The 27238-nt window shown below is 40.2% G+C and overlaps 1 protein-coding gene across 2 annotated transcripts in view; it reads left to right on the top strand.

Moving 5' to 3' along the window:
* The window catches only part of CSMD1 (CUB and Sushi multiple domains 1), a 2052675-nt gene that overhangs the window by 1685367 nt on the left and 340070 nt on the right, over window positions 1-27238 (top strand). For both annotated transcript variants that reach the window (XM_073902260.1, XM_073902259.1), the window contains 3 exons: window positions 1794-1982; window positions 12544-12713; window positions 17075-17231. In XM_073902260.1, coding sequence (XP_073758361.1) covers window positions 1794-1982; window positions 12544-12713; window positions 17075-17231 — 516 coding nt within the window. The remainder of the gene's footprint in view (window positions 1-1793; window positions 1983-12543; window positions 12714-17074; window positions 17232-27238) is intronic.

Below are 27238 nucleotides of genomic sequence, written 5' to 3'. Positions count from 1 at the left end.
TTCTGTCAGCAGCAGGTGTATTCCCGTGACTTCTACATGGTAGGAAGTTAATAGTCACTCAATATCGCATGATCATTAGCAACAGAGGCATTGAACTTCTGTCTTAAAGAAAAAGACTTCTTAGGGATTTTAAGATGCTCTGAACTATTTTATACTCCCTATAATTACGACCAATTACTTTTTATCTTTATCTGACTTTGTTGATTTTTCTTGGCATTTCACTGCATTAGTGGAGCTCTTGGGACGAGCTCAGACACCTTGATTTCTTGGAAATTTGCCGTAATCAGGGGTAATCATGAAATTGCCCACTCTATGTAACAAAGACTTAAATCTTCCTAACACTAATGCCTAATTCCTCTATGTATTCTTTCCTGGTGGGTCTCAATTAGGGCCACTGTGAGAATGTCGCTCCCTCTGCTCTCACTTTCATCAAGATCCAAACTGAAGTTAAATAGAACACTTAAAAGTTAAAAAGAAAGGAAGTGGCTGTGATGCAAGTCTGTGAGTCTCTTCCCTAGATATTTCTCAGGAGTCTGTGTGGTTCCCACCATCTGTTTCTTAAATCTGTCACTCCCAGCACAGAACTGACAGTAAGTCTTTGGATTACCAAAGGTCAGAACTAGAACTGATTTCTTCCACAAACTCCCTAAAGAAACAAACAAGCAAGCAAACAAAAACGGGCAAGACAAAGCACATTTCTCTGGGTCTTTGCAGGTCCTTGGAACAGTTTTAAAATATTTTAAAACATTGGGGCATCTGGGTGGCTCAGTCGGTTAAGCATCCAACTCTTGATCTCAACTCAGGGTTCTGAGTTCAAGGCCCATGTAGGGGTTCACGCTGGGCATGGAGTCTACTTAAAAATTTTTTTTTTAAATGTTAAAAAGTAATGTGGTAACAGTTTTTGAGCATGTGGAATAATTTATTTGCACACACCCAATGGAAAATGATTTGTAAAGCTTGCAGAAGAATCACCTTATTTATACTGTGTCACACACAAAAGCTCAGTCTTTAGAAAGAAAAAAGACACACCTCGGATAGCAAGCCAATGCTAAAGTAAACTTGTTCTTTAGATGTGCTAAGAGGAATTTCATTTGCAAGGATTTTGCCTTTGAAACTTAGCTGCCAACAATTGACAGTAGCACTAATACAATGGAGTTTATTGTTTAAGTATCCAAATAAGTAGCAACTTTACTATGCAAATGAAGCGTTTTCCCTTCTGGGGACATTTCAGATGTTTGCATAAAATCAGTATGCTTTTATATCCGTTTTTTCTCCCGCTGGTCTGCTTTACTTCTGTCTTCTTTAGAAGGTTTTATTAGAGCAGTGTTTCCCTCCGGATGTATGTCCAAGTAGTATCTCCGTAGATGCTAATGGGACAGTGTGGGAAGGAGCTCCAGAGTCCCACCTGGTCACTCACAGCTGCTCAGGGTCCTGATCTATGCCGAGGATCAGTTACTGATGCCTGATTGTATACACTTGATTCTCCCAGTGCCCTTTACCTTACCTTTAGCAGTAAAATAATTCCATACTGTTAAAGTCACAGCCATGAAATGGGTCATCTTATTTTAATGTTACACCTCTATGAAAAAAAAATATATATATAATTCATGCCATTCATCATGAGACACCTTATAGTACAAAGAAAAACAATCTACATAACAGTTACGGAGGAATTTGAAATATATATATATATATATGGTTTTTTAAATAACAGCTGTTTTTTATTCTTGCTAAATACTTTTTGAGTATTTACCCAAATTCCCACGAATGTACTCTGTCTCTTCATGTCTCAGAATATGACTTGGAGCCTTGTGATGATCCCGGCGTCCCTGCCTTCAGCCGAAGAATTGGTTTTCACTTCGGAGTCGGGGACTCTCTGACTTTTTCCTGCTTCCCAGGGTATCGCTTAGAAGGTGCAAGCAAGCTTACGTGCCTGGGTGGGGGCCGTCGTGTGTGGAGTGCACCTCTGCCAAGGTGTGTGGGTAGGTGGTCACACGCTTTCATTTCATTCATCCAGTGGGGACTGGGCATGGTGCAGTCAGGACACAGGGCCGAGTTTGGCAAGGAAGGAGGGCAGGGGATCCGGGTGGTGGACAGCGGCGGGCACCCTGCTTCTGGGCTGTGTTTACCTTGTGTATAAAGTCAGCCCCTTTCAGCGCTCCAATCTTACACCTGAAGGAGGGTGAATCTAAAGCATGTGCCAAGCATATTTATGAAGGAAAAATATACACATAACCAAAAATAATCTGGAACAAAAGGAAAGATAAAAGCTGGAAGCCAGGCTGTACTAACACAACTGTTGACAATTCTATTGCTTAAAAGCAGTGAGTATCTCCTGGTATGATAATGGTGACAACTGAAAATACTAGTTTTGTTGTTACTTTTCCATTCGACTCTCTGATTGGATGATTGTGGCACATTCCTGCAAAGCAGGCCTTGTAGAAATTTCAAGGCTGAGTTAGCTCTCAGTGAGTTCTTGAAGAATTCAAGAGGTTGTTCCAGAAACAGGAATCTTTAGTAGGTACTGTGAAACAAGGCACTGCGCTAACACAGTGGGTTTAGGATGCCCGCTCAGTGGGCTTTCATCTACTGCTAATTTGGGAATGAGCTACCATAAGGTACAGAGCACAGCCGTGTTGTGTGGGCAGGCATAGCTAAATATGGGATTCCACCTGCACCTGTAGGGTCTGCTTATCACCCCAGAGATAATGTATAGCACCTGCCACGTGGCCATGTTGCTGCATGAGAAGGGCTGACAGTCTGTTCTTTCAAGTTACAGAAAGCCGCCTAATGTCATCTGGAGATGATTTGTAGCCCGCTTTAGCTGTAAACCCTCAGAGTCATGGGGAGTCTGTGATGCCTCCCATTGTAGTCCTACCAGCTGATACAATAGAGGCAGGTGGCAAAGTTGTGCAATTAAAATTTCATAACCCATACAACTAACGAATTGTTTACTTAGTGAAACCCTTTTTTTTTTTTCCCATGACAAAGAATCTCTTCAGTTATCAGCATGGTTTAGGGATATTATTAATTCAAATGGTAATACCATCTTTCTGTGTTTTAATGATAGTCCCAGAGTCAGGACTTCATTTAAAAAAAAATTACACAAGTAAACATGAATCAAATCATCTTTCTCACCAGGGCACATGTCTGTCAATGTCTATCATCTTGCTTTCTCCCAAAATAGTGGTTCTCACTTTTGGGGGGTTATGATTTTTATTTGAGATTCAGATGTCATTTTTGAACACTGTCTCAAGAAAAAGAGATACAGTATTTTATACATGATCCTAGGAATTCCTAGAGTTGCCAAGAATCCACGTTCCCCAAAATGACAGTTACTGAACAAGATGGTTTAAGATCTGGATGAAACTCCTGTCCCAGTGAAATCAAAGCTTTGTTCCACACATGTAACATTAATTAGTCTATTGATTATCACATTCTGTTCCCTGTTAGTCTGTTTTATATAGATTCATTATCTTTACACTATTACTCTTGTTATTGGAGTTTTTACATTGTTGCCCAAAATATAAAATAAGAATAAACAGTTAATATCCATTGAGCCCTAATTCTGGATGCCACACTGCTCTGAGCTCTTTACACATATTGACTCATTTAATTCCCAGAAATCAATGGGGCAAGGACTGTTGCTGTGACTTCCATTGTACAGAGAAGGACACTAAGAGACAAAGGGCCTAGGACCTTTGCCCACCTTCAGGGAGTTCCAGATCAAAACTCAGGGTGCCTGAAAGCAGGCTTCTCCCCACTGTCCTGCCTTGGGACCACACATGGGGGCCTGGCTGTGCCCTTCCCGTATTAACCTCTTGTATTTTTCCTGGCATTTCCTGGATTTCCTTCCAGCACATCTGGCTACAAAGTTCCTTGAAATAAGCATGTTACTCATGGCAGCAATCCCCTAGCTGTCCCGTGGGTTGTCTGGGACCGGTTCATATTTCTTCTTTCCTCTCAGCCTCCATGTCTGATTGATTAGTTGCTGGTTTTGAAGATTCTGTGTCCCACCTGGTTCTTGAATCAGGCTCTCCTGCCCATTCCGTCCGCCCCAGCCCTGGAAATGCTCTCCCAGGCTCCAGGATCGAGTGCCTGAGGGATCCATCCAAATCCAAGCCCCATCAGCGTCCCCCCTTAGGAGAACATAAGTTAGCCCCCCATAATATTCAGAGCAAGCACCACTGAGACTCTGTGGTGGCAGCACAAGGCTCATTACTCATAGGGCAGGCTCCCCAGTTCCCTGCACAACTCACTTCCATTCTGAAGCGTGGGCATGGGAAGCCTGTGCAGGCTCATGGTCACCATGGTTCTCTTTCCCTCCATGTCACTGTCTGCAGGGCTCCCTCACCCACCAATGCACATCCCGCTTTCCTGTCAGGCTTACTCTTTCTCATTTTTCTGAACTCATCTTACTCCTGAGCTGTCTCTCCCTTGTCACCTACTGGCTGAAGGGGGAACCTCCCTAATCACAGCTCGACTCCATTAAAATTCCTCCTTGCTTGTCTCCCATTAGGATGACCTTTCTTTACAGGGGGCTACTTGATCCCCAAAATCCAGCTCTGTGCCTTATTCAAAAGAAGCTTGTCAACACCGAAGATTACTTCCCTCCAAACTTCTCTCTTGATCTCAACACTTTGATTCTGTGTCTGTGTTTCTTCTTTTAAAATCACAGAAATAAGACTGATTGATCCATAGCCAAAAGTTGCAAATCCATTCCAGAGATCACAAGGGGCACTGGAAGAAGGTCAACTGAATTTTGTTTTTCCTTAATAAGCATCTCATCTGCAATAGAATTTATAGTGAACATCTAAATTAAGAACTATTTTTCTCTTCATCAGTTCACTCAAAAATTAAAGAGAAACGATCTTTTTGTTTGCATTTATTCATTTTAGGGCTATTTGCACCTATTTATTTATTTAAGGTATTGGAAATAATATTATGCTGCACTCCATGATGCAAAACAAAATGTGCAAGCCCTTTCTTGTGCCACCTTTTGCATTACATTATATCTGTATCATTCAATATATGTCTTTTTTTTTTACAAGTTAAATAAAAGTGTCCATCTGGTTTAAGTAAAAATGAAGGTGTACTGGTGATATGCCTAATAGTCATAAATTGGGACAACTTCAGGTGAGGTTTGATCAAGGACTTGACTTTGTAACTGAGGCCTGTTATCTCTGTTATCTCTCAGCCTGGGGACTGGCTTTATCCTCAGGCTCCACATGCCCCTGGGGAAGCACTGGGCAGCTCCCTGCTCTCCCCAGGGTGCGTCCAAATCAGACCAGGCTTTCATATCAGCATATAGTGCTTTAATGCCAACATCATGCTGCCCATTGAATCAGTTTTCCCAGGGGTTGGCTTCTGTGTAATACCTGGATTACCTCTCATTGGCCCAAATAGAGTCACATGCCTGTTCCTGACCAATCATTAACCAGGACAGTTCTGGTTGTCTTAGGATATTTAGGGGCCCATCTGCATGGGTGTTGAATAATGAGGAAAAGTACATATTTTATGCTATTTGTGATATTTTGTAACACCTTCTTGGAAAACAAACGGGCAGAGGAGAGCAGACATAATTCAAATGAGTATCCACTAGAATTCCCTAATCTAATATTGCATCTATGAACACACCTTTTTGAACACAGAATTTTCTCAGGCAGATTATGATAAGCCTCTATTTCTACATCAGATTAATTACCAAATAATATCTGCTGAGAGAATTTAAAAAAATCAATGAAAGCAAGAGTTATCCTGTTGAATATCTGCATTATTTCTGTTTGTCAGACAAAGTATAGTGTCCTTGGATGGAATAAAATGGGGAAAAAAAACTCAACAGTATTAGACTCAACTATATAATGGGCTGCAAATATTTCAGAGAGGCATAGTAGAACAAAATAGCTTGTCTGTATTTTGGAAAACTAAACTTAACTTTCAATCTTTTGACCAAGTCTATCTAAACATTATTTTCCTATGCCAACCAGTCTATTGTTTCCATTTATTTCTTTAATTCTTAGTTTGAAACTTTGAAACAAAATTAAAAACTGAAACTGATCTCTGTTGAATCTTCAGAGTTAACTCAATAATGGCATTAAATTAAGGAAATAAAGGTTCATAGGATAACAAATCAATTAAAACTAGGATTAGCATTTTATACAATTCTTATATATTCTTTGTGAGTAAAAATAAGATTGCACATTTTAAATAATATAGGCCATATATATGTGTAGGTATATACACACATATAAAATAGTTCATATGTTTACAGACTCTATATAAACAATAAGACTTCATAGTCATATACATATGCATATATGTGTATATACTGATAGCATTTACTGATTTTATTTTAGGAACCAAAATATTCTTGGTTTAAAGCAGAAAGGAAGTAGGTTTTCTGTCTCCCTTTCATAGTCAAGCTACTTTCAATGTCTGTGCTCTTCAAATAATGCTCTCAAAGCATTTATGCATATGTTAATTAATGTAAAATAATCTATTTACAATTTCAGAATGTCCTCAAAGGCCCCACTGCAATTTCCACAAAACTTGCATAACCACCACTAGACACCTCACACCCAGCCACTTTGTTAAGAAAGGTCCCTGTGGCATGAGAGACCCTGTGCATCCTCATATTACTCAGGGTTCTTGAGCAAAGGAACTTGAATCCAGCTTCTTCTGTGTACACAGAGCGCACAGTCTGTGCTGTGAGTGCTGGCTTTCCAGAGCAGTGAGGAGTACATGCCTGTCGTTCAAGCCCCCGGTTTAGGGTTTTTGGTTATGGTAGCCCGAGCTGAGTAAGTTTGGCTTCACAGGTAGATCCTTTTCACAGAAGAATATATGGGAAATCAATTGGCTCCTTTCTATTATGTTAATTTAATTTTAAATAGTTCATTTCCATTACGAAACTGTAAATGACAGTCGATTTTAATTACATTTTCAGTAGGTTCTTTATAAAAAGAATGAATGATTCATCTTAAGGAAAATTATATCCATTCATCTTAAAGTAATTTTAAATGGATTATTGAAAGAACTTAAAATTGATACATTTAATTGCTCTGGTAATGGAGATTAACAATAGATATTTTCAATCAAGTTCAAGAATTTTTGAAATTCTGATGACTTAAATTTTGTAATTTTCTGAGCGTTCACTTTTTACTGTTTGTTAGTGTTTTATTTTCTTAAATTATTTCCTATGGGATAGCGTGCCAGGGCTTAGCGGACAGAAAGCCATGACATTTTATTTGCTCTTCCATTACTTACTTTGATTTTCCAGGGTGTTGGTCTGGACTAGGAATTCTAGAATTTGCTTTACAAGTCCACCTTCCCACGATTGCACCCTTTCTGTTTTTTCTTAGAGCCTTTAAGATCCACTGCTTTCTCTTAGGCCATTTCCTCTTCCCCAAACACCCTTTGTCAGGACACCCACAGTGCTCCAAACTTTTAGGGACCTCTCACCATGGTTCAGTGAAGCCCACACGTTACCCCAGGTCTGGTCAAGTCTGTGTGCAGCCAGATTTCCTACAGTTCTCTCCAATGACCCCCTACCTCAGTCATGTCGATGAACCCCATAAATAGCCTGTCTCACACCCAGACTGTGTGTCCTGGCGCTCCGTCACCTGCCCGCATCTCTCACCAGACCTTTGGTCTGCCAAGCTGCTACAGCACTAAGTTGAGTAGTGAACGAAGGTTCTCAAGATAAAATGGCGAATCATGTTCCACTTTTAAGATGTCATATTTTCTCACTCGTCTTGACATACAGTCAGAGAAAACAGCAACAACCACACATGTTCTCTGCAATAGTGTCAACCCAAACACACGTAACTATTTATTTTTTATTTTATTTTTTTTTAAGATTTTATTTATTTATTTGACAGAGAGAGACACAGCGAGAGAGGGAACACAAGCAGGGGGAGAGGGAGAGGGAGAAGCAGGCTCCCCGCTGAGCAGGGACCCCGATGTGGGGCTCGATCCCAGGACCCTGGGATCATGACCTGAGCCGAAGGCAGACGCTTAACGACTGAGCCACCCAGGCGCCCTGACACGTAACTATTTAAATTTGAGGAAAGATGTAAGAGTCATGATTTGAAGGGGGAAAATGCAATGACATGATAATCTGCATGGAAGTCTTTGAAGGATATAACGCAATACAAGTGTATATGAAATAGTAGCAGTGCACAGAATATAAATATATAAAACAATACTATCTTGAAATAGATTTAAAAAATAATTAAGATACCACGTTTGTGTATTTTACTAGCAATATCATACCCTCAGAGAAAAATTCACATGAAAGACTGTCTTTAGGCGCTATATCAAACTACTCTAGGAAAATGAAAGTCTGTCCATGCACATGTAAATGTATTGGCATTTTGATTTAGATTTAGTTACTGATGTATTTAAAATAAATGAATTATTGTTGAATGTTTACTTAGAAATTTTCCTTGTGATTCAAGATGAGAAACAGTTACTCTGACATGGGGAGATTTTATTTTGCACGGGTAAGGATGAAGTGAAATGCAAGAGTGAGGTGGTTGGTTGTTTCTCTGCCATCTTTTCTGCAGCTGAAGCCAGAAACTCACTTGTCCTAAAAGGGTTACCAGTTATAAATGGCCAAGTAATTCCTCACATCTATTATTTCTATATAGTGCGCTTAATTAGCGCCACTTATATATCTGCCTTAAAGCAAAATCCTAGCATCCAATTCCTAATAAAAGGGATGTAAAAATGTAAGAGGGGCGTGTGGGTGGCTCAATCAGTTAAACATCCGACTCTGGATCTCAGCTCAGGTTTTGGTCTCAGCTGAGGTCTTGGTCTCAGGGTCCTGAGTTCAAGCCCTGCACTGGGCTCTGCACCCGGGATGGAGCTTACTTAAAAAAAAAAAAAAGGGCGCCTGGGTGGCTCAGTCCTTAAGCGTCTGCCTTCGGCTCAGGTCATGGTCTCGGGGTCCTGGGATCGAGCCCCACATGAGGCTCCCTGCTCCGCGGGAAGCCTGCTTCTCCCTCTCCCACTCCCCCTGCTTGTGTTCCCTCTCGCTGTCTCTCTCTCTGTCAAAAAAAAAAAAAAAAAAGGATATGTAAAATTACATCTTTAGATTTAATAGCTTTTTTTAATTCTTCTCATGTATCCAAATGCCAAAGTCTTCTTTCTAGTCCTCTCTTTTTGTTATATTATGTGAAATAAGTATGCGGTTAATGTCTTAAATGCTAATGTGAAAACAAGTATCATCTTCACTTAATTGATGATCTGTTCCAAATAAAAGTCCTTAAAGGTATACTCCCATCTATAGCAAACCTGTACTATCTTAGTTTCATTGTTGTTCATAATTAATGATATTATGAATAATTAACCATGAAATGTTTTCATCATTAGTAAGGATAAGAAAAAGGCACAATTCCATTCCTAAGTATGGAGAGTTTATATAAAATCAATAATTGATCTGTACCAGTTGTGTGATCTTGGGGAAATCCCTTGATTTTCAAACTATTCTGTTTCAGTTTCCTCACCTGTAAAATGTGGTTTATGAACCTGTTAGACAAGGTTACCGTGAAGATTGCATGAGTCCCTGTATGTGAAGAACTTAAAAAAATGTATGACACACACTACGATGATTAGAATTCACACATCAGTCTTATCATGATAGATTGTCACCTTTGAAAAATGATATGCCTAACCGAGTCTGTCCGGTTCTCGGTGTGGCAAATCTGTGAGGAGGACCAAAGAAAGGCATTCCAGCCCCGCTGTCCACAAATGCGGAGCCCCAGATAGAAGACAGAGATAGAGCAGGTCCTGCCTTTTGGGAAGGAGAGGCACTTCCTTCAGGGGTGGGTGAATCCCAGCCGAGTCGACTCTCTGCGGCTTCGCTTTCCTCCTGGAATGCCCCCTGAAGACTAGCTACGGCTTCCCATACGTATTTCCATAGTTACCTGACAGTGGCCAAGCTCTCATTGCACACTTTGGGTTCAAGACTTACCACTGTGTTCAGTTAATTACCCCATCTGCATTCCAACCCCCACTCCATCCTCCTGACCTCATTCAGTCAAGAAGGAAGACCGTGGCCTCTCCTGATGACCGGACGGTGACCAGAACGGGGGCCAGGACCCTCATTATCCCTTTCACTTCCAGCCACCCTCCGGGGAGATCTGACTCAGGACTGCCTGCATTTATAGAGGACGTGGAATGCACACCATCAGCTAAAGGACTTGATAGATTCGAATGCATGCTAAACCCAAATACACACAACCGGTTGTTACAGCCATAAAAAATATTTCTTCAAATGTTTTCCTTAGACTAAAAATAATCTATTTACCACTATATCAGTATTTTTCCATCTTCCACTGTAAGACTTTTTTTTTCAAATTTATAAAGTAATGGATAAAAGGACTTAAATTTGATTTTTGAATGGTTCATTTTATTGATCACTATCAAATTCAATTTTAAATAAAAACTCCTGATTTATGTGACTAGGTTTTATATTCCAGTTATCAGAATTCACTTGAGTTTCTTTTTTTTAATTCCTTTTAAGTCTGATATGTTGAACAAGTTTGAGCCCCCCACCCCCACTATTCCATCCACAGAGCAACTAAAGGGGGATACTCTGCTTTGCTGTTTTGATGTTCTTTCCATTTATTTTGGCTCTTCTGTTAATAAAAAATCTTATTCCTTTAAGAAAGAAAAAAAGGCAAAAAATATACAACAAGGCCCATGTATTATTACTATTTCCCAAGGGGATTATTGACCTAAAATGCTTGTTGAATTTAATATATAAAGCCACATGTCTGCGAGACTCCTGGGTGACTCATGTTAAGCGTCTGACTCTTGATCTGGGCTCAGGTCTTGATCTCAGGGTCCTGAGTTCAAGCCCTGCGTTGGGCTCTGTGCTGGGCATGAAGCCTACTTAAAAAAAAAAAAAAATGAAAACAAAAAACAGGACTGCCTACAGTTCAAAGACCACCAAGGCATGGTCCTGAGATTGAACACCCACCCACACATCTAGCATGAGAGATACACCACATACTTTTCTCCCCATATTTTTTTCTCTTCTTAAAAATATTTTAAAAGATTAGTATAATTAAAATATATATAATTACATATAAATATATAATATAAATATGTCTATAGTTTTTAAAAATATTATGAAACCCAATTTCCATTGTATTGGGTCCCCATTCTGCCCCGCTGCCCAGAAAAGCCTGTCTTTATGTCTTCAGTTAAGGAGAGATAAGGGACAGGTGAGCCCAAGTTTTTGTGTGTTTTCTCTGTGCCCTTCTGTGTGGGGTCTTTATAAGGTCCAAGTGCATGAATCCGTGGGAGCTGATCTTAGATCTCTAGCAATTTCCTTCTGGCAAGCAGACTAGGGAATCATGGCCAGAGGTGTAGCTGATTGTACTAACTGTTAGAGGAGCATGGAGATGTCAGAGAAAGTCACAATCATGAAAATGGGCACACACACGATGTCTGCCCAAGTTACAGAACACCGCACAAAATGAACACCGTGAGCTGCTCTCGCCGCCTCACCTCCACTACATATGTCCTTTTCGCGGATTATGCCGAGCACACAGTTGTAATTATTAACTTGACCATTATTCTTCACACTCATTTTGTTGAATTTTTAAAAATCACCTCACTTGGCACACAGTGTGGCCAATAAATTATTTGGTGCCGAATCCCATGGAGCGCTCTTATCTCACACACACACACACACACACACACACACTCACACACACGCGCGTGCACACACATGCACGACATCTCTATTATTTGATGATAATTTTGGACTGATTGGATTTTAAAGCTCGAGTCTTTCAGCTAAACTGTTTACTTTCAAGGTGAGCAGGGAGGTTAAGTGACTGTCTTTGAGTTGACAGAAAATGGAGAGCTATATTTATTTTTTTTACCTTGATTAAAGCTGCTTTTATGCAAATTTGGATCTAGTAGTGAATGACCCTCTGTTTTCCTCGGGAGAAGGGGAGGAGAAGCTAACATGTACGTCCACTGAATGCTCTTTTGTCCTGAGACATAATGCAGACAGGCTTAGTGCTGTGACGTAAGACTGGGCTGAGGAATGGTTTTCTGTATTGTTAGGTCCCCTTTCCATGTGTTCAGGTTGATGCCACAAAATATGAACGTAAGGAAATTACTTCCATACAACAGAGCCGTCACACTGGAATTGGTGGGGACATTTTACAAGGTAGAAGTGAGACGTGGGGAGGGAGGGGTATGACTGCCCTATAACACAGCCAGTGGGCTCGGGCAGTGTGATTTTATGCTAGATCTCTCTGTGGGATAGCAGGCTGCTTCTGTGGAGTAAGAAGTATTCTATGAAAAGAAACAAGAAATCTTGGGAATGGACCAGTGGAGGCTATTTTTTGTCCAGTTAGTAAACAGTTAAAAACAAAAGTCACAAATCTATAAAAACAATATATTAATGACAAACATACATTGAGAGAGAAGAGGGCTGTCATGATTGTAGAGTTGTTATGTATTAAAATCAGTAATTCCACTTCTGAATTCTTTCTTTTTTTAATGTCCTATTTATTTTAGCTGAATGTGGGGCAAGTGTCAAAGGAAATGAAGGAACGTTGCTGTCTCCAAATTTCCCATCAAATTATGATAATAACCACGAGTGCATCTATAAAATAGAAACGGAAGCCGGCAAGGGGATTCATCTCGGGGCTCGAAGCTTCCAGCTTTTGGAAGGGGATGTTCTAAAGGTAAGAAGAATCTTCTTAAATGAGGCTCCATCTCTTCTTCTCAAGGAACACATGAAATACTTATCCATATATACATGTAGAGATGTATACATCTATTAATATATCTTTAGAGATACACAATTTTTCCAGCTTATTTACCCAGTTGATTTGTGAAGGTGTTCCTGAGTGTCCTCAGGGGAGGCTTTGATCTATCTGTAATCCTGGACCTCACATTTGTTAGTTGCGGATCTTGGGCATGTGATTTGATACTTGAGGTTTAGCTTCTATATGTGTAAAACATATGATGATACCTATCTTTGGAGGATGTTTTGAGGTTTAAATAGTATACTGCTGGTGGATGTTTCTGGGATTATGCCAAGCACACAGTTGTAATTATTAAAGCTGGTGGGGCCCCCAAAGCAACACTTAATATAGTCATTCTCAATTTTTAAATGTGGTCATGACATCCAAAGCTAGAAGGATTTTGATGTGATAGTGGAAGCAAACTCAGCCACTATCCCTAGACCACAAAGCAGGGCTCAGGTATAGAAGCCAAACCAGGATAAGACAGAATTTTAGTGGACGAGTCTAAGCTGTGTTCACAGGACTCAGGGATATGCTTGGGATGGGACCAGAAGCAAGGGTTTTGTGCATTATATGATACAAAGTATCAGAGCCTCAGGAAAATGCTCTGGGGAGCAGGACCCAGCCCATCACCCACACTGTAGATGGATGCCGGGAACAAAAGGCAGGAGAAATGGATTCTGGGGACATTCAGGTCTTGACTTGGTCTATGAAATCCCAGCTCTAACTGGAAGTGCCCCATAGTTCCTAAACTTCTAGTATAGTTCCCGCATCTTCTGTACTTCTTTGAAAAAACTGGAGCCCTTCCAGGGTCTGGGGCCAGGGAGGGGGCATTTGTAGAGCAAGGGCATGCAAAGAGGGGCATCGGACTAATGCCAGACATTACCCAATCTCTCTCCCTGCGTGGTCCAGTGAGGAGCGATCACCTGGTCCAGGTTACACAGCCCAGATGTGGCAGGAGAGAGACACATCTCCCTGCTCATTCCTTTGTGAAGTTCTCAGGTTTTCCACTTACATTTACCTCTCTGTAGACTCACACGCTGACACTTCTCAGAGTCAGGAGCATCCAAGCACCTTAAGCTGTGAGCATTAGGAACAGATGCAAAGAGCCAGCCTATAGGGAAACATCAATAACCCTCCGTTTGTCATCCATTTGCATCATGGCTAAAGAGGGTCCCTCCAGGACCTCACCTGACCTCATCAGCTGTTAGGCGTCCACTCAAGAGGTGCTTAAAGCCTCAGGTGCCTTATTGCCTCCTAAGCCCAGCTCGACTGTTCCAATGTCATTGTTAAGAAGAGAAGCTTTGTTCTAATTGTTCTCTTCTTGTAATCGTCTTTCAAAAGCTCATGCTGACATCATGAAGCTCTGTAATTAAGAAGTGATTTTCAGGCAGGAAACTAGTACATTCTCACCGATCTAAAAAAATTTAAACTTGCGTCGTAAGTAACCATTTTCTGAGTTCTTTGATAACCTCAAATTTAGCAGTCAGTAAGCCTTTAGAGAAAACTTTCAGGTAACAATTAACTATACTTGGTGCATGTGAGTGATTTAGTGATACTGCATAAAATGTACACTGGTAAATATTATTCCCATGGAAGGAAGCGAATAATGTTCATTCATGATTACTGCAGCTTAAAGTTGTTGATTATAAGCAAAAGCAAAAACAAAAACCTGCTTTACCCCATTTAATTGCAGAGAAACTGCCAATCATCTGAAATGCCTTAGTGTTTTGCAAGCATATATTTTATTGAATATGCTAATAAATATGTGTTTGAAACATTTCAAGTGGGATTATCTTATTTTTTAGCTTTAAATGCTATTCACATTGCTCCTTCATACATAGTATGATCAAATAAGAAAGACCAAAATTTTATACAAATATTTCCATGCACAAAAACGTGATGTTTTCTTGCTTCATATGGAAAACATCATTGAAGAGAAATACACGTGTTATGCGCAAACAATGAATCATGGAACACTGGATCAAAACCTAATGATGACTGTATGGTGACTGACATAACATAATAAAATGAAGAGGAATATATAATGGAAAGCAAAGTTAATTTGGGATGTTCTGGGTATAACTGCTGTCAAACTGGGAGGACTCCCCCACGGGACTCGGCGTGATGACTCCTAATCTGTGATCATCTGCTAACTGGACTATTCCTCTCTAAGCGTATGGCATTGATTAAATGCCAAACCCTGAGAAGCGCTTGTGATGTAAACAGTTACAGCCTTGTATTAACATGTGACTCAAGGAGCATTTTTCTAATACCTAAAAGGAACACTTGGATTCCAGGAGCATATAGACCAGGGTATGTACATGACGGGCAATATGCTGAACTCAAATGACTTGTTCCTAATTTAATTGGAATTAAAAATCAAGTCTCCTGACTTCCAGTATTATCTGGGTTGTCATTTGTGATCCAGGCAAAACTTGAATCCAGATTTTCAACTTGAGGGAGCTGAGAAAATGAGGCTCCATGTAGAGGGTGACTTAGTCATCCTGACACTTTCCCTGCTAAGCGCAGTGCTCATTGCCGGTGATGTCATCAAATACGACAGGATTTTTTAGTGGTTGTAGTTTGGAGGATACTGGGAGCTGGCTGCAGTCTGAATGATCTTTTTGACCTGTGGGAAGCTCCCAGTCAAGGCCAGCAGAGGTGACTCTGGACAATGCTTCAGAAGTCTAAGGATTGAGTGTCCATGCGTGTTTACTTGCTCAAATTCTCCTCATCTCTGTGGGTTTCTGTAGCTTACAGAGAATTGTGTAGTATGTGGAGTGACATGAGACCTTTCCAGGAAGGCTTGGACATTTTCTTTCTGAGCCAGATTCCTCTGGGTTTAAAACTCATTAGAGTCTGGGTGTCACAGACCTCACCATGTCTGACGAATCCACATGTTAAGCCAAGCGATGATTTTTCCAACGGTCACCAGTGGCTGGAGGAATTGTAGGGCATCTGACTCCACTATTCTAGCATCTGCTTGTTTAATTGGAAATGAATAAAATAATGATTTATAAAATCGATTTTTCTAAAAGTGTTTTCTTCTTTTAGGATTCTGTATATAAGTCTGTTGAGCAAAGAATATGGTCTATACATGTATTAGAAGGTAGTTAAGAGAAGAGAAGTAAGAATTAATCCATGTGAGAAGGAAAATAGTGGGGAACTAAACAGACATTGGAGGAGTCTACTGAGGACTTCTGTGTCCTTTATTTAGTTAAGATTTTTTTATCAAGAAAAGCTGGATGTTTTCCAATATAATACATACTGATTCTATCTTCCAAGAATCCCTTATCTGTACCAATGTGGTTTCTTGCTATGAACCATTGCAATAGTTCAAAGGGACAAATGGATTAACCATTCCCCCTCTGTGTTCTATTCTTGATAGTTTCCTAGGGGTGTTGGGTAGCCTCAGCACGGAATCCTTCCTGAATGCAAACATGGTCTATTCTGGCCTTAGCAGAAAGCACACAGGCCCATGCCCTAAACTGTTTGACACAGTCCCCACTGAGGAAATGTGATTGGCAGTCATCCACGCCTGGTGCGGTCTACCTCAGGGAAACTCAGAGACACAGCCCCAAACGCCCCCTCTCCCTTACGCTTAAGGTCTGCACAAAAGCAAGCCTGTCTACCTGCCTTGCAAATATTTGTTATAAACACTTGTGCTTTACAACCACCTAGGGAGGTAAAGTCAAGTACAAAGTGTTTCAGAGCCAGGCAACATATGTCTCTGATATTATTACATGGTGAGATTCTTTTACTACAACGAATTCAAGACTCAGGTCACCTCAGGCTCCATGGCTGCAAAATGGAACAAGATTGCCATGTCCTGTCTTATCTTGTAATACATTCAGATAGGAGAGAGCAGGGAGGGCTGAGATGTCCAATTACTTACATGATAGTTCAGAGGCAACATCATGCCTAAAATAGTATACGTCCCTTCAGCCTTGGGAAGTGGATTCTGAGGGAGGGGGACAAAGATAAATAATGGAATGTGGAAATGCAAATAAATATTTCTTTAATTTTAAGTAAACACAGGAAGAACACCCAAAGTGATGACAGTAGTATGAACTGACCACAGATGAACTCTTTTGTCTTTAATGTGGATGGTAAAGAAAAAACTTAAAGAAAAAAGACTGTTTCACAGTGTCATGCATTCAGCTTTCACTTCACTGTCTAACTTTTCCAAGTGCTGCACAAAATCACATCTTTGAAGATTTGAATTTCTTGTTAGAATTGCTAACATACAAACAGAATTAAGTAATACAAGGACTCACGTGGTGATTTCTCCTTAGGTGTATGATGGAAAAGACAGTTCATCACGTCCATTGGGGGCCTTCACCAAGAATGAGCTGATGGGGCTGGTCCTGAACAGCACTTCCAATCACCTATGGCTTGAGTTCAACACCAATGGGTCTGACACGGACCAGGGTTTCCAGCTCACCTATACTAGTAAGTAGCATATGACATAGCATTGCATTTTGTTTTATTTTCTCGGGATACATCTATTACTTAGCTGATTTTTTTTTCTTTTTTACTTAGCTGATTAATTTTAAATATTGATCCTTTCCCCCTCTGGTCTCTCTACTGGGTTTTGGATTGGTCTTTAATTTTTAATTTAGACATGTTGCCAGAAGTGGTAGTTTGAAATTTATTGTCTTAGATGTATTAATATTTTTGTAAGATAATGGCTAGACCTGAAAAGAAAATATCCTGACATTTAAGAGCTTCCAGGCTTAAAAAATGCTGATTATGATATAGTGCCCATTGACAGAGACTCATATATGTATATATGAAAGATTTAGAATGAATGTTTGATGTAATTAATAGGAATTGTCTTTGAATGCCTAACCTACTATTATATCTATATATATAATATATTAGAATCTCTATATTATAGAATATAAATTGCATATGTATAATATATATAGTCATAGATACATTTAAATACACACATATTAGGTCATAATATAAAACAACCCTGTGTACTAAACTCTATCTTAGCACAACTAATGTCCTAAACACAAATAATTTCAGTATTTGCCAAAGATAGCAGGTGTATGAGCACTGGAGTCAGGCTTTGATCACAGACCGGCAGTTTTAAGCAGTGTTTTGTAGTGCCCCCCTTTATTAATATACATCAATGTAGAAAAAATATGTTTAGAGATGAATATGAAGAAGACAAAGAAGGATATAAAATAAAGGAGGGAAAGAGACTGTGCTTTCAAGACTAGAAATGTGCAATATGACCTCTGTTATTTCTATTAAATTACCTAACAAAGCTTCTTCTATACAGTCAGAAAATGCACATTTAGACGAGAACAAAAATTAAGTACAAATACAATAAATCTGGTTCCAAGAAGCTATTTTAAAAGCAAAAAAATAAGAAAGTACATTTGGAATAGATTTTTAAAAATCTGTATTGGCATTTTTCACGAGGAAACATCTTTCCAACATTTTTAGTTCCAAAATATAAAGTAAAACATGCAGCTATGTGGTGTGGATAACTAATTAAAATGAAGTAATCCATGAACTAAAATGCTTAAAAATGTACAAGACAGTCCAATCCTGCATTAATCTGACGTTTAAAAATATTTATAACACCAAATACCATGACAAAAAACAAAAAAATTTCGGATTTTTTTTAGCATGAAAGCATATTAGTGATCATCGAGATTGATTTCTTTATTTGACAGATAAGGAAATGAAAGCCTGGAAATGATCATAATTATCCCAGACACAGAGCTAATCCAGGTGCCTCAAAGGAAGATTAATTTCCTCAAATCCCCCTCGGTGGGCAAAATTACAGGTGAAGGACTGTAAGACTTTGGGCAAAAATAGAAGTAGAGTAGCTGACATCATGAGAAAACCTATTTTTCATGTTCATGAAAATAACCATTTACAAGATTCAGTACACAGCAAGTATATTAATTATATTGTATGCAAAATAAATTAGTAGCAGTTGGCATTCTAAAATCAATTCATAATTAGAATTTTCCATTACTAGAATTCCACTTTTCAGAATTTCACTCTGAAACATGTTTCAAAGAAGTCTTTAAAAAAAAAAAAGAACTTTCGCCCTGTTTTCAGATAAGATGTACCCTGTTGTGATCTCTTTTTTCCTTCTGCTTTGGGTTCCCCATCAGTATGTTCATAGTTTTTGTTCTATTACTTAGATGTGTTAATCCCTACTTCCTAGCTATTATACTCATTTTAGAGTCTTAGAGGAATATGAGTACTTGAGAAGGAAACCATGTTGAGAACTCTTTAGGTACATTTCTGGGTTTATTATAACTGAGGAGAAGTTCCAGGCACACCTGGCTTGTTTCTGTGATTCTGTTGTTGCCTTAGCTTATCTGAAAAATTGTGCTTCCTATTATGGTTTGTCCCCAAAGAGAAGGAACTATTGGTCTTCGTGTTTCCCTGTCTCTGTGCACATCTGTTCTCATCCCTGATATCACCCAAAGTCTGGAGGTAACTAAGCTCAATGTGACTCTTCCTCGGCTGCTTTATAGAAAACCTGTCATGCTAAGCTTCTGTTTTCATCTCATCTCAACCCTAGTTTCTGCTTCCTATTTGCGCTCTATTTCCAACTGGAGAAATTCTTAATTTATGAACACTTGATCCTATATTCTCGCGGTTGTGCAGAAGATATCCAAAGCAAGTGCATGCCTTCTGGAATTTCAGGCAAGCGGATTTATCATCAAGGGGGGAGTTCCTTTACTGTTTCCAGAATTCTGACTTCCCCTTTCATTTTCCCAAATAGCAGTTAAGAAAGTCCACAAGTCCTACAAGCAGGTGGCTGGGATGAATAGGCTTTCTGTATGGCATCCACTTTCCCTCCTCAGGAAGGGTTGCTTCCATGTGCTATTCTCAGCTCCCATTCGATGTCACATGGCTGTTGTGATCCCATGTTTCTCTATGGTATCTGGCATAGCTCCAGGACCTTTAGCTGGTGCCCCCATCCCCCCGCCCCTGTTTCTCTGGTTAACTTTGAGAAAGCTGGAATCTGTGGTCTGTGATCTATTTATGGACCCTTTCTAATTATATGGACTTTTTTTTTTTTTAACATAGCAGCAACGACTTTCTGAGTTTCTGAGAAGACAAAATATCGGCAATGATTGGTATTTAGCTCTTAATATAACCTATTTGACAAGAGTAATTATCTTTTCTGCCTGTTTTCTGTCTTTGCCTCCACCTACAAAAACATTTTTGTAGGTGTGATTTTTGCTTGCAAGATTGTCCTAGAACTGTAACACACTGCCAGATGGGAAAAAAATATATTTGTAATATAGAATTGACGGTGCTGATGGCTATATAATCAAAATATTATTAACTTTCCATTAAATTCTTGGGTTTAAACACTAAGTAATTAAGTTTGAAAAATCCCAAGCTCCCACGATGGGATCAAATACCTGAATCAAATATTCATCCCTAAAAGATAGCTTGGAAATAATGAATGGTTATAAAATGTTTTGAGCAATTTATAAAAGCTTAAGACTATGTAAAGACACTTTCAGCTGACTTCCAAAGACTTTTGTAATTGCCTCTTCCTAGTTAATTGCATTACTTAAGGAAACATTCATATTTAAATGTTTCAATCCATAATTAATCTACACACACGAGTGGATCAGAAAATGTCAACAGAAAGTAAATATATAGCTTATTAAACATCCTACTGTTTTCGAAGTGGGTACAAATGATGTTCATATTTCTTTTAATATTTATAGTATACTCTTGCATACCTTCTGATTTTACCACCTTGGTAATTCTGGGTCCTGGTAAAGAGCTTTTACTTTTCTTCATAAATTAGAAATTGATCTCCAAATCTTTGAGTGGTTTGCTGAGGCTTTCACATCTGGAAGAGGAATAGATGGGACCCAAATCCAGGTCTTATGACTGAAGCCCAGAACTGTTGATAAACCTAATTTTGCATATTTTAGATGATCCCTCCTTGTTGAGTAACACATGTATTGCATGATATTTATATATGTAAGGGCATTGGACAGGAGGAAAAGTCAGGCATCTTTGAGACAACTTAGGATAAATACATTATATCTTAGGCAGCTACCAGTTTCTGAGTAATTGGTTAAGGCAACATGCAACTGAAAAAATTTACCTCCATGACCAAACATTCCTTTTTATTACAGATCTATTTTTTTTTCATAACAGATCACAGTTTTCTGATTCTATAATTAGATCACATGGAAGCATAATCCATAAGCTCTGAGATCAGGGACCAAGGGTGTTCATATTTTATCATCCTCTGCACCTTACTCAAATGTCTGATCTGTAATACAAAAAGTTTAGATTGTATCATTGTTATTCAAGCTGTATTCCATGAAGCACTAAGATTCCACAGAGCTGCCTCAGGGCAATAAGAATTTCACCTTATCTGGGCGCCTGGGTGGCTCAGTTGGTTAAGCGACTGCCTTCGGCTCAGGTCATGATCCTGGAATCCCGGGATGGAGTCCCGCATCGGGCTCCCCGCTCAGTGGGGAGTCTGCTTCTCCCTCTGACCCTCTTCCCTCTCGTGCTCTCTATCTCTCATTCTCTCTCTCTCAAATAAATAAATAAAATTAAAAAAAAAAAAAAAAAGAATTTCACCTTATCTAAACTTAGGCATTTTTTTTTTTTTGCTTTCTCCCAGTGATTGCAAAGCTCTTCAGATATCAAGAAAAAGTGTATTGACAGCTATGTTTTCTAAATATTTCAGCAACTCCTTTTACAGAAAAATAGTTCTGGAAATTTAAAAAAATCCTATATTTGAATTCAGAATTCTTTTAAAAATATGTTTAACTATTTTAGAGTTCCACAAGAATGTTCCCAGAACAGTGCCTCTTCAGAACCACTTTACCACAAGACGTATGGGAGGATTTGGAACTGAAACAGGCTTTTTGGATTGCATACTCTTAGTTCTTTAAGTAGGGAGAACAAAACAAACTCTCTGTGGCAATTCAACAAAACTTTTCTCTACCCGGTGGTATAGTGAAATAATTGTAGGTCAGACAAGTATTTCTGGGCTGTCTTGGTGGATCCATTTTCCAGTTAATCAATGACTATACATGAGTTGTCTTTGTACTGAATGTTTAGCACTATATTGGAGCAGAGTAAGCAAAACTGGGGTTCCTGTTCATAATAAAGGGCTTAGGATAATCACACGTGGGACTTGTGAAACACTGGTCAAAAGAAATATGACTAAATAGTTACATTCTCAACTCTGGAATGGATCTTAGGTGTTGTACGAGTCGATTCATGGCCCTGATTCATATAGACTGATATGCTGAACCCTTAATGTATTGTTATATTTGGCCCTTAATACATTTCATCGTTATATTAACTTGTTCTTTTTCCCCAAATAAACTATGATAATAGGTTTATATAAATGATAATATGTGATTTTTATATTTTAATCCACACAAACACAAATAGAATTTTCCAGAAAAATTAGAGATCACTGAAGACTGGAATAACAGTAGAAGCCTCCAGAATGTTCTTTCCTTACTGCTAGATGCCCTTTCTTCTTTCCTCAAGATTAAGCTTAAATGCTATTTCCTATATGAAAGTTATCCTGCTGTCCAGCTTACCGAAGGAGCATCACCTGCTCTTTCTTTTATGTCTCCAATCTTATACATTGTACATCTTTTGCTTTCACACCAGTAAAATGTGACGTTCTCAAGAAGAGGAAGTTTACCACCATCAACCCTACGGTACCTCCACAGCCACTTAATAAGTGATGACAGCCTGAGCTGACCAGGGTTGGTGTGGGAGAGGGTGTGAGGAGATGAATATGACCTCTGTGCTCATGAGATAATGAGTATGAGAGTCTGAATAGAATGGAGGATGCGTGACAAGGAGAAAAATAGAACCACAGTTGGCTGCAGGAATCTGATTATGGAAGTTTTTAAAAACTAGGCAGAGGTGTCTGTCAGCTGCAAGGCAGAACCATTAGTAATATTTGAGGAGTGAAAGTGCGTGGGAGTCTGGGATGGACGAAGGGCGAGCTGACAGCGGTGTGCATGCCAGGTCTTGGAGGAATGCAGAGGCTGCAAATGGCGCAGTCTGTGCTATCAGCCACCCAGGAGTGGCTTCAGAAAGGGGAAAGACTGCACTGACATTTACAGTAACACATAAGGGGGGCAAAGCAGAAACATTTAGTGGTTGTTACAAATGGAGCAGTTTGGTTGAATATGATATATATCTTAAAAAATAAAAACTAAAAAGAAGGAAAGGGTTGGATGGTGCAGGGTGGTTGGTACTCATGGATAGACCTTGAAAATGGAAGCCTTGCAGTGACCACCCAAGATGTATCTGGCAAAGAAACCAAAGTAAGTTGATGCTGTGGTCCAAGCCCATTGGGGAAACCAATGCTGTATTGGAGGCACATTAATTAGGCTTGATTTCACTTGCTCCAATTCCTTGGTTACCAGGCAATATTTTTGTTACTACTGGGGTGTCAGCATGGCTCCCCAACAGAAAGAGAGAGATTTATTTGTGTTGACATATGAATTCTGGTGCATGGACTGACTCCATTCGTTATTTGAAATCAGGATATTGGCATTCTGGTGTTACAGTGAAATCATATTAGCCTTCCCATGGGATGCTTCTGTTTTGGGTGCAGGGCAGGACCAGCGTCTGGTCCTACAGAGTTTTCCTTCTGCGAAGAGCTGGCTCGTGGTCTTGGGCTCCTTACCTTCCTGGCTGTTACAAGCCTCATTTTGTTGCCTCAGACTTTTACAATAGAGGCAGAGAGTGGAGAGCCCCCTTCAAAGACCGCTCTAAAATGCTGAAGAGAAAGTAGTGGGAGGGGTACGGTTTGTGGCACAGGTGAGGAAGAACAGGTGGTACAAGAGCCATTTCAAAGAGATGGGGACAGTTGGGAAATGAACAACCTGACCCACAGCATAGAGCTGCTGGTCCATGTGGCCCTGTTGTACCAATTATTTTTAAAAAGAAAAACAACAACAACAAAACCCCTTACTCTGGAAGCTCAGTGCCTTCAGAGCACATCCTACACTCTGAGAGCAAACAGAGCACACAGCCTGGAATCCAGGGATGGGTCCAGCCCCTGCATCCCTGTAACCTGCAGAAGACCAGGTTTCACTGGGAGACAGGGGAAGAGGAACATTCAGGGGTCTTTCCTTCCTCCTGCCCCATGTAAAAATCTCTCAAGGCAAGCCAATTTCCATTGTTCACATTCCTAAAATTACTCCCCTGCTCCCACCCTGAACAATCTGTTTAAATAGCATGAAGAGAGGGCACCTGGGTGGCTCAGTTGGTTGGGCATCTCCCTTCGGCTCAGGTCATGATCCCAGAGTTCTGGGATGGAGCCCCATGTTGGGTTCCCTGCTCAGCAGGGAGTCTGCTTCTCCCTCTCTCTCTCCCATTCTCCCTGCCTGTGCTCTCTCTCTGTCAAATAAACAAATAAAATCTTTAAAAAAATAAAAAATAAAGAAATAAGATGGAGAGAAACCTCAAAGTCCCTCCACAACTATCATCTGAAGCAAAAGGACGCGCCCATAGCCAGCTGCCCATCCATTGGCATCCTCCTCTATGGTAACCCTTTACGCATTCTGTTTGCCAAAGCCACAAATTGGAGGGAACGTTGGTTTAAACAACTGAGTTCAAACAAGCTACGGTGTATTTTGTAGAGAACATCAAGCCCAGAGCCGTGGGCTGATGCAACTGTCACATTGGATTAACATGCGGATGGAATCAAATGACGCCAACATTAAATACGCTGTTATAAACAAGACCGCGGCTCCGGGTGTGAATAGATTCTCAAGGCCAATCATGAAATACTAAGCATCGTCACCTTCCTGCTTCAAAACAAGTCAGAAATACTGTGAGCATGAAGTCTACATGGACCCCATGAGCAATCAATTACCGAGAACAAACTTGAAGGGGAAGAATACCGTATGTCACAAACGATCCTCTCGCGTCCCCGAAACCACAGATGATAAGGAGAGCTAATTCTCTGTAGGATCGGTAGATAGTCTGCATAGGTGGGTACAGTTTTCTGTGGGTGTCCCTCTTCCATCTGTGTTTACTCACTTATATCAGGAGCTCCTCTGCTTTTGTGGCTTTTCCCCAGATTTATTGGGATATAATTGACAGATAGCGTTTTGTGAGTTTAGGGTGACGATCTGATACACAAAATACATACAAAATATCATCACAAGAAGGTTAACACCACCATCATCTCGCATGATGCTTTTTGTGTGTGTGGTAAGATCTGCACTGTTCTTTTTTTTCTTTTTTACCTCATTTCTAATAGAGATTCTTCTGGTGCTTTGACCTCCCTGACTGACAAAGATTCACATGAACAATGCTCTGTTCATTTCATAACCGATTCCTTCTTTCCTTACGACTGGGTTTTGGAAATTCTATATAAGCTAGACGGCAGTTCTCAAGTGCAAGGTCTAGAATCTTATTTTATAAATAATAAAGACTTCCACAAATTTCCCAGACATTGTTGGTTGTCATGCATGTAAGTGTTGCTGTTTTAAAGTAAAATTAGCCATATTATTAGAAGAATAGCATTCATCACATCCTCTGTCTTTATGGCGTGTAGCATTGTCTAGAAAATCATGCCAAAGTGATGTTTTGTTCAATGAGTAGTTTGTAAAAGTATTTATAATTGTGCTGCAAACAAGGACAAGCACAGAAGGGGGCCACGATAAGAACCAGCTTGCACATAAACCCACACTAATGCTGAAAGATTTTTATTTTATTTCAATGAAGATTAAAATTGTGGCAAAGGCACTGTGATGTTTTGATATCTCCTCATGTGATCGTAGAGAATGGATGTGCGATTTGTAAACATGGCTTCACGGAGCATGAATTTGTTCTCAAATAACCATTAATTCAGTAGATAAAACTGCTGGACAAATGTAATTAGCAATATTTGTTTTCCCCACAGTTAACTCGTAGGGCATCTTATAAAGGTGTTTCAAAATAATAGGCAGTTATTTTGTGTACAAGTTTTCTATTGCTGTGTAACCATTACCGCAAGCTTCAGGGACCTCAAACACCTTATTACTCACAGCTCCTGGGGGTGGGGGGGTTGGGGCCTGGCTCGGTGGTGTCCTCACAGGGTCTACGCTGTGGTCAAGTTGGCCGGGGCCCCAGTCCCGCCCGAGGCCCCTTGTCCCTCCTTCAGGCCCTGTGGCTGTTGGCAGGACTCGGTTCCTTGGGGTGGCAGTGATGTGAAAACGCTGGGGTTCCGAGTAAACAGTCAAGAAAGAATTCTTGAGGTGTCTTTGGTGCAAAAAGCGTGGTTTTTATTAAAGCCTGAGGATAGGATCCCACGGGCAGAAAGAGGTGCCCTGGGGTTGTGACAGGGGACGACTATATACTCTCAGATAAGGGGTTGGGGGAGAGCGAAAGTCTCTAAGGAATTTGGAAGCAAGCTTTCCAGGACCTCGAGGGGGCTAGCTACTGTTGGGGAAAGATCATTTATTACCGTCTCATAAAACCTGAGTCATGAGACCCTTCAGAGGTACATCGGTGGGCCATATGCTTGGGAAATGACTGCCAACATGCATCGTGGGGGCTTTAGAGACGAAAGAAGTTTCCAAAGGAATTTTTATAGGTTAAAGTAGACTTCCAGGATCCTGGGGGTTGGGCTAGGATTGCCTCTTGCCCTTAGCAAAGTGTCCACATCGAGGCAGCTGAGTTCCCAGAGGAATGTCACTCTGCTTGTCTCAAGGACGTGATGGTGGGCTGTACGTTGTAAGGAAATTGAATTTTTTTTCATTTGCCTTTGTTCCCCACATCAGCAGGACTGAGGCTGCTTTGGGGTCCTGGGGCAGGTCTCATCCCTGCTGCTCTTCTCTCCAGGGCCAGCAGAAGAGCCCTCCCTCGTGGGGGCCCAGGCCTTTCAGCTGAGTGAGTCAGGGGCACTCAGGATCATGTCCATTTTGACTGACTCAGGCTCACCTGATTTGGGGCTGTCCATTGGGTTAGAGCATTCTCTTGCCTCTGCCACAGATCCCGGCCACACTCCGGGAAGGGGAGAGCATTCTGTGGGGGTCAGTGTCATGCACTGGTGGGGGTCATGGGGTCCCATTCGAGTCTGTCCCTCACATTTTCCTATTTAGGAATGTTGTTTTTTTAATTCTCTTTCAGATCATTCCATTTTCAAAAATGATGTGTGTGTGTGTGTGTGTGTGTGTGTATACACTTGCAGATATAAAGTAAACCTTTCAAAAGAGGAAACATACAATATGATTGTTTACATGTACTTTTAAATTTCCAGGATATGTCTGGGTTAATAGTTATGAATCTACTGTTGTAAACAAGACAATTGCAAAGTCACTTTCTGTATTGTTGTAGATGTGGCTTTTGTCTTTTAGGCCCCCCACATCTCCAAAGTGTGCACCTGTCTGTCTTTCATAAGAGTTAAGGTGACCCGTTTAAGGGATTTGGGTCCAGGAGAATTTCCACAAAAGACGACT

The sequence above is a fragment of the Callorhinus ursinus genome, unplaced genomic scaffold (assembly GCF_003265705.2).
Source record: "Callorhinus ursinus isolate GAN/ISIS: 27379988/994484 unplaced genomic scaffold, GSC_fseal_2.0 scaffold17, whole genome shotgun sequence".
Lineage (NCBI taxonomy): Eukaryota > Metazoa > Chordata > Mammalia > Carnivora > Otariidae > Callorhinus > Callorhinus ursinus.
Note: the sequence above shows the minus strand (reverse complement) of the source record. Positions and strands in the feature narration are given on the sequence as shown.